Source organism: Barbus barbus, assembly GCF_936440315.1.
Source record: "Barbus barbus genome assembly, chromosome: 26".
NCBI classification, from domain to species: Eukaryota; Metazoa; Chordata; class Actinopteri; order Cypriniformes; family Cyprinidae; genus Barbus; species Barbus barbus.
In genome coordinates, this window is record NC_136754.1 from 17,285,551 (window position 1) to 17,296,098 (window position 10,548).

General features: G+C 35.8%; 2 protein-coding genes across 2 annotated transcripts; both read right to left on the bottom strand.

Annotated features, from left to right (window-relative positions):
* Positions 1 to 252: 252 nt before the first annotated feature.
* LOC306846305 (WW domain binding protein VOPP1-like) lies at positions 253 to 4,137 on the bottom strand. The gene is made up of 5 exons (XM_079379583.1): positions 3,839 to 4,137; positions 2,730 to 2,788; positions 1,391 to 1,468; positions 1,020 to 1,153; positions 253 to 934 (listed from the first exon to the last, which is right to left on the bottom strand). Exons 1-5 carry the CDS (start codon positions 3,881 to 3,883, stop codon positions 756 to 758), a joined length of 495 nt encoding a protein of 164 aa, XP_079235709.1. The 5' UTR covers positions 3,884 to 4,137; the 3' UTR covers positions 253 to 755.
* A 576-nt stretch (positions 4,138 to 4,713) lies between these two features.
* LOC306846306 (Golgi reassembly-stacking protein 1-like) lies at positions 4,714 to 10,018 on the bottom strand. The gene is made up of 9 exons (XM_079379584.1): positions 9,836 to 10,018; positions 9,126 to 9,206; positions 8,375 to 8,578; positions 8,206 to 8,292; positions 7,971 to 8,101; positions 7,696 to 7,837; positions 6,912 to 6,999; positions 6,689 to 6,829; positions 4,714 to 6,597 (listed from the first exon to the last, which is right to left on the bottom strand). Exons 1-9 carry the CDS (start codon positions 9,896 to 9,898, stop codon positions 6,113 to 6,115), a joined length of 1,422 nt encoding a protein of 473 aa, XP_079235710.1. The 5' UTR covers positions 9,899 to 10,018; the 3' UTR covers positions 4,714 to 6,112.
* Positions 10,019 to 10,548: the final 530 nt, after the last annotated feature.

The window sequence follows — 10,548 nt, forward strand, 5'->3', positions numbered from 1 at the left end:
GGGATGCGATGGAATGGAAGATTCACAAGGATGTTCAGCATCATGCTGCCATGTCAATATGGACCAAAATCTGTCAGGAATGTTTCCAGTAACTTTTTGAATCTATGCCATGAAGAATTAAGGCACTGGGTCGACCTAGTACTAGCAAGGTGTACCTAAAAGTACGTGTACGTTTGTGTGTGTTATTTATGAAGTAATATAAAAAATAAATAAATACTATATATAAAACAGGCAAAGATGGAAATAAGTTTTACAATTTTTAAAACTTTTATTAGGGTGATGAGTGTGATAAAAAGATTTCAATCAAAAACATTCATAAGCATTCAGGAAGTGTTTAATGCCCTTTATCTGGAGGAAATACAAATGTTTAATAATGTCAGAACACTATGTTTCTATGCATCAAAATAAAATTGATTAAATATAAAGTAGTTTGTTGAGGCTATTGTTAAACTGATCTGCTCTGCCTTAAACGTGAAAGCTATTGTGTAACCTGTTATGCTTATAAACATATTCTTAAGTCCTGACATTGAAAACTAAGTCCACTTTTACTGTATCCACGGATAAGGAACCTCAAGCCTTCAGCAGTCTTTTATGCTGAGAAAAAGATGGAGTTTCAGTGTTCTTAACTTCTTGTTTTTTACTTGTACAAAGTTTGTTTGTTTTCTTCCATGCCTGAGTTGTTGAGCTTCTTCTGTTTTATTCCTTTCTTTCAACTCACAGATAGAGTAAAAAAAGTCACTGTGCTGAGGGTCTGTTTATTTCTTCTGCGAGTCCTGCATGACCTGATCATAGGAAGGAGGAGGCTGTCTGTAGTGGGACAGCAGGGCTGAATACACTGCAGTCACATGACCGGGGTGGGTCTGCACTGGGTAGACAGTGGAAATGACTGCAGTCTCTGAGTCTCCATAATTGTGAAAGCCAGCCTGACGCAATCCTACCAACACAGAGAGACAATAATCACACAGGGAATGAGGCCATGTAATGCATGTATGCAAGACCAAGGCATAGGGAGAGATTACCTGCTGATATGATGGGCTGTCTGGTGAAGGTCACATTAAAATCAGGTCTCTCGAGTGGAGGGTAAGGGTGGACACGTCTGCGAATGAAGTACCCAGTACTGCAGCAGCACAAAATGCCAATTATCAGCAGCAGCCTATAGACCAATCAAAAACAGCCCTTAAAATAACTTAAATTCCAATCCAGGTCAGTACAGTGGTACAGTGTCATCTCACAGTAAGAATATCCCCAGTTCTCTGCGAATTTACATAGGACAAACGGTTTGGGAAATAAACAGATGTTGTGATCCACCCTTTCAGCCAAGTACAACTTGAATGCAATTTCCAAAAAATCTTGTATATTATAAAACTTCAAACTGAAAAAAACAACTCACCAGAAATACCATATTTTCTGACCAGAAAGAACTCGAACACAGCATTGTGTGCCACAGCAGTCTTCATATGTCTTGCATCTATGACACAGACATAATCGTCCTTCAGAAGCTCAGGGTTAGCAAGGATTCAGTGAATTGGTCAAAAGCAGTGAATTGGCAGAAAAGACATTTATAATGTTGTAAAAGTTTTCTATCTCAAATAAATTCTGTTCTTTTGAACTTTCTATTCATCAAAGTATCATGACAAAATGTACAGTTTCCATAAAAATAACTGTTTTCAACATTAATAATAATAAGAAATGTTTCTTCAGCACCAAATCAGTATATTTAAATGATTTCTGAAGGATCATGTGACACTGAAGCTGCTGAAATTTCAGCTTGGCCATCACAGGAATAAATTAACTTTTAAAATATATTCAAAAAATATATTTTAAATAGTAATAACATTTCATAATATTACTGTTTTTACTGTATTTTTGAATAAATGCAGCCTTAAGGTCATTGCACACTGAGTCCAAAATTTTCGCATGTGTTTTTCCTTTTTTTCGTATTCCCCATCCTTTCCTATCAAAATGCATGCTACGAATGCAAAAACGCAGAAAATGTGTGTGTGTGTGTAAACGTGACTGACACAACGTGAGGTTGTGTTTATTTGAGGTCGTGATGAGTTTTTGGCTCAAGGTCTGCATATAAAGTCACACCAGAGGTGTTCAGCTGGGATCAGGACTTGGCTTTCTGCAGAAGTTCTTCCACACTGACTGAATCAATCATGTCTTTTTGAACCGTGCCTTATACACAGAAGCACTGTCATGTTAGACTAGAAAAGGGTCCTGTACAAACTGTTGCTATAAAATTAGAAGCATACAATTCCCTATAATATCATTATATGCTTAAACATTAAGATTTGTACTCATAGAAATTACTAAAGTAGTCAAACATGTTCATTATAAGGGGGTGACCCAGTACTTTTGGCAATATAGTGTATTATCTGAATGGGCTGCGGCTGCAGGAGAATTAATCTGTGCTTTTGGTGTGAAGACTAAATTGTTTGTACCTCACCTCCTGTGGTGGATGTCAGTGGTTGGCTGTACGGGAGTGCTTGTGATCAATTACTCTTATTGAAACCATTAAAGGGGGGGTTCTGAGCTAAGGAGTTCTCTTTTTTTCCACTGTGCATCTGAATGAATCCTTTAACCACTGTTCTGTTGAAACTATTAAGAACAATGTAAAAAGGGAGGTTTGTAAAGATTAGTCTGGGTCCTATTTTTCTAGCTTCTTTCTTTTCCCTCCTTAAAACCACAACTGCCCTATTCAATTCTATTTTATCTATTATACTTACAAAAAGTACACAGGATAATCTCCTTCAAAGTACCAACAGTACTTTTTTTCAGCAACTGTCTGCAAATGAAGAGACAGTTTTATAAATAAAGTCTCATATGCATGAAAGAACAAGGTAATAAACGTAAAATGAAACTAACAAATTTATTCTGAAACGAAGAAGAAATAGCAACATTGGTTGATGTCAGATCATTTTTGTCTTGAGTGCAAAGACACTCATGTTTTTCCTGTCTAGCCAGTTGATGCATGTCAAGTACTATCAAGACAACTGTTTAAAATTGTTTCCAGTTATTAAAAACAGAAACTGCTGAAAATGTGGATCCATTTTACCTCACATCGCCTGTTTATGCTGACACTAACATAAGATTAACCACTGCACGAAGAGTAAATAAAAAGAAATGACTATGACAATGTCAGACCTTTTTCTTTTTGTGTCCTTTTAAATGAAAACCATATGTGACCCTGAACCACAAACAATTATTATTAAGATCATGTTCCATGAAGATATTTAGTCAATTTCCTACAGTAAATATATATTCAAACTTAATTTTTGATTAGTAATATGCATTGCTAAAACTTCATTTGGACAATTTTAAAGGTGATTTTCTCAGTATTTAAATTTTTGTGCACCCTCCAGCTTTTCAAATAGTTGTATCTCAGCCAAATATTGTCCGATCATAACAAACCATACATCAATGGAAAGCTTATTTATTCAGACAAATCTCAATTTCAAAAAATTGACCTTTATGATTGGTTTTGTGGCCCTGGGTCATATATTATTACATAATGGTGTTTTTTCTTATTTTTTGTGACAGTTGAAGACTACATCTGATATCATGGAAAATAAACTACAAAGAGCTTCTTGTCTGAGTCCTGAGAACAATAAACAATGTTGTGTGCTAGATGGACAGTGTGAATGTGTGTGGAAAATATTGTAAGAAATTTCCATCACAGAGACTGACGGAGCAAATGCATGCCAACAAAATGTGAATTATAAATAAAAATACATCCGTTTAGTACAAAACTAACATGTTTTTGTAAACTAAATTCAAATAAAATAAAAATACTATAAAATAAAATTAAAAAGTATTTAAATGCTGTGTTACTCACCTCAACAAATAAAAGTGTGAGGAGGAGGCCGCATAACTGTGGCATTCTGACAGCGCGAGATCAGCCTGCTGTAGCCTACCTGATTTACCTCAAGACCCGTGAGAGAGAGCCAGACACAGGCAGAGGTCACTGAAGCTGCTCGACAGCGCTGATGCTCGTTGTTTTAAACGGTGGGTTGTTGGTCCACATGTCCTGGACTGGAACATTATTAAACTCTCATGCAGCGCTCGTGCTGTGGCATCGGACTCTCCGACATCCTCTAAATTACACCATGAAGGAGGATCACATCACATGACCTCACATCACAAAGACACGTTTGTGTTGCTCTTTTACTAATTTAATCGCTGTTGGACTATTTTCACAAGTAACCTAAACCTCTTACTGATCACACTTGTAAACAGCTAGTTCATCCAAAACCTGCTATTGTGCGTTTTCCTTTCCTTGTTGTGTAAAAACTAAAAAAAGCCACTTATACAGCTTACCTCATGAAAGAAAGTCAATGATTATTAGCTTAACAACACTCTTGAATTCATTATTAGAGAGACGTTTGACTCCAATATCATTCTATTATCATGTACTTTAAGTGATTTCAAACCTTATTTCTTCTGTGGAACAAAAAGAAGATATTTTGAGAAAAGTCTGCATACAGCGGAAGGAATGGTCACCAAAACTTTGCTCATTTGGATAACGATATTCTTCAAAATATCTTCCCGTTACACAGAAGAAATAATCATTCAGGTTTGGAAGGACATGAGGGTGAGAACATGACAGAAATTTCATTTTGTGGTGCACTACCCCTTTGAGATTTACTTTTTATAACCAACATAAAAGTATAAACTACAACACAAAACACAATCAGCACAATTTATATTTTTGGATCTTTTATTGCTGTAGATGGTTCCAGTGTTTTTCAATCTGACATTTTCCCAGAAACCCAAAGAGTACAGTTTGTGTATACAGTAAACCATTTTCTGTTTACTTAATATTATGTCGTGCATCAGTAGCATTACTATACAAAAATATACATTTGTGTTCACACTTGGAAGAACAGGTATTCTGTAAATTTCTTTTCTAAAAATTCAAATTTAAAACAACATTGTCTCCTCACCCTTGTGGCGTACCATGATCATGTCAATGCAATGAGATGTCATCAGGAATCACTTTGCTTGTACATATAAAGTATTTGTTCATTGCTTAAACTCTTTTAGAAATTATAATAAAGAACGTTATCTCAAAGAGGTATTGTATTATTTAGCTCTTCCCATCATCAAAACAGGAAAAATAAAGTCCTGTGTATGACACTATTCTTAAATGTGGCAGTGATGATATCAGAGATCAATATTAATATAGCAGAAATTCCATTGGCATTTATACAATACCCGTATTTGCATAGATTAATAAATTACATGAAAAGCACATTTTACTGTAGCAACGTTTCTCTAGTGTTAACCGTTTTCAACGAAACTTGAAACATAAATATTACGCTTTTCATCCTTAAGTACACATAAATCACTACGAATGAAGACTAAGTAGCAAAGATTTCAATTAAATATTTTGGTTAACAAATTCTAAAATCACATCAAAATAATTTCAAAAATCTAATTAGCCAGGAAGATTTTAGTGTGCTAAACTAAACAAATACAAAACCCTTGCCCAGTATTAAATATTTGTACTTTGCTTAAACATTCCCACAACACAAAATAAAACCCAAACAGGATCCAAAATATTTAACGAAGTAAGCCAAAAATGTAATGCTTTTTCTAGACAATATTATTTATTTTGTCACAGTGTTCTAAAGATCCTTTTGTGTATATTTTGTCATTAGCTCTATATAATCTACACTGTGTTCAGTTTAACACTAACCCATGAGTGTTTGTGTCGTAGCTAAATAAATACTACAAATATTTAAAACAGTCAATTAAATAAAGGTTTCATGTGCTCCTTTCAGCTTTTTGTGGGATTTAAAACTGGTAGCGGCATCTAAGCAGTTTTAATTAATCAAGCTATATAAAAAGGTCTCAACTTAGTAACATTAAAACATTATCTTCTAAATCAAGATCTACGCAATTTAAAACAATGCCCTACACACATTCCAACAACCTACAATCATCATGTCTACTAAACACAAAATAAAACGTAAATTGCACACAAACGTTTAAAAAAAAACACACTCAGTACCAATTCACCAACACCTGATCCTAACAGTAACAAAGACATTAAAAACACCACCTGATGATTGTTGAGCGAGACACAAGGTAGTACTTGGTAGTGATACTACTGAGGAGCAGCTTCATCTTTGACATGTGCATTATGGGAATCAAAAGACATCAGGTCAGGGGATACAGCCTCTGCCCTGCCCTCAGACAAGCTGCTCTTCAGAGACTGTGGCACATCAGAAAAGCCCTGATTGACACCATCAGTTTCTGAGGGGAAAGCTGCGGACTCAGACTCGGACTCGTTCGACTGCACGGGATATTCTGCTGGTGGGACAGATGACTCCAGATGAAGGGCGGCGGGGTCAATGAGCAGAGAAGTGATGTCTATAGGAGGCACAGATGGGATTGAAGAATTCATCAAAGTTTCCATGTCTGTGGGCATGCTATGATCGAGAGGCAGATTTGGAAGAAGAGGGTGTGGGAGAGAAAGGGGAGGAGGAACATCTGAAGGTGGTGCAATAGAACTGAAATCCACTGCAGGATACTCCTCTGTATTTTGCTCCTCAGGGTTATGACTGGGAACCTCACTGTCTTGAAGCTCCTCTGCAAAAAGAGAAATTTTGCACATTTCACCAGCTAGACTTGGACTCACACATTGAATTCTGTTCATCTAAATTTAGCAAGGTGGCCTTACCGACACCTGATACGTCAATGTCCTCTCGGACAGCTAGGGATGTGTTTGTCATGTCAATGGAAGAAGTGGATAGGTCCAGTCGGTCTACCATGTCTGATACCTCCGAATTCATCATGACCACTTCTGACTGATCCAAGAAACCTGGGGGAACCATTGCTTTGATACATTACAATGTCTTTTCATGATTTTTGTTCAAGATGAAGCACGTATTACTAAGCCTTACCAGGATCCATGACTCTCTGAATGGGAGGTGGCAGTGGGGTATCAAGATCCAAGCCACTCATTGACTGACTAGACGCCATTAAGGACACCTGAAGATATACATTTCAGTTATGTTGTTGTAGGTATCCACCAAAGATTCAAACCACAGTTGAACTTTCTGTAATTATTTACACACCCTCACATCGCTTTGCATTTCTTTCTTCTAGGGCTGCACAATTAATCAAAATAAAACCAAAATCACAAAAAAATAAAATGTAAATGCAAAAGGCAAAAATATTAGCACTGTAATATTCCAGTTGTAATGTAAAATAAAAAAAAAAATGCAAAAGTAATATTTCTTATTTTGTTTAGCAATTTTTCTATTTTTACTTATTATTTTACTTATTAGCAATATTATTATTAAGCTATATTTATATAGAATCATAACATTTAGGACAAATTGTGCTATCCTACAAACAAGCACAGCAGACCTGTTTTTTTTTTTTTTTTTGGCAATAAAATGTCCATTTTTAATTATGGTTTTATTATGTTTAATTATGTTTTTTCCACAAATCGTGCAGCACTATTTTCCTCTGTGAAATAAAACGATATGTCAGTTGGGTCCAATTTTTTTATTTTTTTTTACTTTCAATGTATGGACCAAAAAAAAAAACTGAGACATTTTTTTAAATATCTCATTTTGTGTTGTATATTTGAAAGAAAGACATACATATAAATGACAGAATTCTGGGTGAACTATCCCTTTAAATAATATGACATCACACTACAGTCTTGTAAATAATTACCTCTGTAAATCCATTTGTAGGAAGTTCTTCCTCTGGCGTTCCTGCCACAGGAGAAGCTTTTGGACTGACTTTTTCAGATTTTGGGCTGTCAGGTCGTGCTGGGATTCGGTGCAGGTAGCCATATCCAATGCCACAGCCAAGGCTACAAATGCAAAATCATTCTCATGAAATGCACACAAGCTCTGGAGGAAGCAGTTGTGCGAGACATTTCTTCAAAATAATGGCTGATTCAGGTCTTCATAACACTATTACACCTTCTGTTACAGGGTTATTACCTGCCTTCTCCCCCCCAGGCACCATTTGGTGTGACAACCACCTCCCTGCATTTATCGGTCTCTGTATTGTAGACCAGCAGCTTCAGTGGTTTCCCCTCATGGGCTTCAATTAGGGAAAAGAAATCCTCTGACTGTTGAGAAACCAAAACATTGCTTGATTGTGAGTAACTTGCATGCACAGATTTGTTTTCTCCCGAATTACAATCAAGCATTCATTAAATAATTCACATCTTACATCTTGGAGAACCTGGTCAGCTCCAACAATAAAATCTGAATGTTCCTGGAGTCCGGCCAATGCTGCTGGTGAATTTGGCTCCACGTCCTAAAACCAAAGCGTGCAAAATAATTAAACAAAGAAAATAAAGAGAAGCCAAAGTACTTTAAAAAATGCAAGGAGCACTTACGAGAACATGCCAAACATTTTCATTGGCTCCTTGAAAGCTGCAGAAGCGAACACTGGCTCCCAAAAGTCCTTGACCACCCCACATGTTGCTGGGAACTACTTCCAATTCTCGGATCCTCATGGTTTTTGTACTATACACTTCCATCTTCACCGGTTTCTCCACATTAGCCTTGAGGAGGTCCTTGAGCATATCATTCTCCTGGTTCTGTTTCAGATAGCATGTGACCCATTAGAATCAAAGTAAATGCCACCAACAACCACATTTTGGTTAAGTCTCTTTATTCCAACTAAGACATGCACTTTCATCCTCTCTTTGGAAAATACAGGAAATTAAGTGTATATTCTGAATAAAATGTTTACATGACCACACAAAAACCGGATATGCTGTTTTACACAGATTTCTAGAAAGTGGAATAATGGGTTCAGGTTATAACAACTGGTTTTAATGCGTTTACATGATTAATGCAAAATCAGAATATCACCACAGCCCAATTCTTGAGCATTTCAGTGATTATATGAATGTCACTGATCACTTAAAACTAGTTAATACAGCTTGTTTTAAATATTTGTAGAACTACTATACAAACACTGCCAGATTGCTGTTAAATTGTACACACAGTAGATTATATTAGATTACTAAACTCAGTGGGATCATTTGCAGGTTATTACTTGTGTGACATTGATTTAAATATTTGGATTAAATGTTCAAGATTACAAGAATAACCAATAAGGTTTTACAAATCCAAACTTACAAGACGATTATTGCCAATGGATAAGATGAAATCAAAAAAGGGCTCCAAACCAGCTTTCTCTGCCGGTGAGTCCTCTTGAATCTGTAAAAGAATAGAAATTAATCACAAATTCCATTCAGGTCTGGAATTTCAGACGGGGCCTTATTTCAAATGCATTTAAATTACTGCTCATTTATGTTGTACACACTGCTGTGTTTTATGGGAAGTTTAATAACATCCATCGAATGGTATGTAACCTCACGTAATGAATATCCGAGAGAATATGAGCTTATTCAGCGACGTGGCGGCTGTGTTTATATTACGTTACTCCTAAATCCAGGATTACTGACCACGACATTGTTACAAAACTATGCACTATAACACGTTTACACATTGAAGCGTATGTAATGTATGACCATAATGTAAGAAATCGCAAATGTTCAAATAATAAAAAAGGCGTTTTCGCAGCTGTCAGTTTTGCAGCACAACAGAACCTGCGAATACAATTTCCTGACACTTTCCAAGCATTATTTTTAAATATTGAAAAGGCTTCCACAGATGTTAATACCGTACAAATATACTATAGAAAATACGAACGAACGAACGCACACACTCAGTTTTCTCTCAGTGCATATCTGTCAAATCCTAAAGCAATGCGGACATGAGAACTTCATGAAAACATAGCTAGCATGCAAAGCTGCTCGATGGTCACCAAATTTAAAGTTATTTACTCCATGGACGTGATATCCTTCTGTTCCTCCCTCAGGTCCACCACTGCTCTGTGTTAAACCCATTGCTCTTAAGGGTTTGGATGTTTTTTAATGTTTTGTTTAGCGTTCCAAAATTAACGACCCAGACAGAGATTACTCATCACATCGTGGCCATGTTGTGCATCCAGGCAGGGGAGAGCAATCGAACAGGATGCCAACGATCAAAGGATTTCTCTATCTCGGTATATTTTGTCAGCTACAACATTCTGAATTTAGCAAAAATAAGTTGTGTGGCTAAATTGCATAATAATTACACAAAATATATAATATAATTAAATACGTTATATTTATGTTTAATTATTCACATCCTAAATAATTAATTATTATTATTGGGCTATTATTATTATTATTTCTAATGACTTGTTTTGACAAAGCAATAAAAACTTAACAACAAAAGCTAATTATGCTATTTATACTCACATAGTTGCCTTCAATTCAATTTTAACTTCAACCTCTCTGTTCAACAATTAATTCACCTTTATATTTTATTGATCGTTTATTTTATTTTTCAATTATTTTTAGACATCTTGAGGCTACTTCTGATGTTTACTGAGGCCCTCTTGTGTGGCTTCTAGATTGAGAACAACAAAACGACATTTCTTTTAAAAGTATCAGTGTGAAAATGAATGAAACCTCAAATTTATGTCACTTTTTGGAAGAATACACAATATCTA

Bases quoted from the DNA above. Each gene is read 5' to 3' on its own strand.
- LOC306846305 (XM_079379583.1), bottom strand. From the start codon at position 3,883: ATGCCACAGTTATGCGGCCTCCTCCTCACACTTTTATTTGTTGAG. The intron at 1,154-1,390 runs GTGAGTTGTTTT...ATTGGTCTATAG, and splicing joins CAGAAAATATGGTATTTCTG to GCTGCTGCTGATAATTGGCA. The intron at 935-1,019 runs GTAATCTCTCCC...CTGTGTTGGTAG, and splicing joins ACAGCCCATCATATCAGCAG to GATTGCGTCAGGCTGGCTTT.
- LOC306846306 (XM_079379584.1), bottom strand. From the start codon at position 9,898: ATGGGTTTAACACAGAGCAGTGGTGGACCTGAGGGAGGAACAGAAGGA. The intron at 8,102-8,205 runs GTAAGATGTGAA...GTTTCTCAACAG, and splicing joins CTGACCAGGTTCTCCAAGAT to TCAGAGGATTTCTTTTCCCT. The intron at 6,830-6,911 runs GTAAGGCTTAGT...TGGTTCCCCCAG, and splicing joins TCAGAGAGTCATGGATCCTG to GTTTCTTGGATCAGTCAGAA.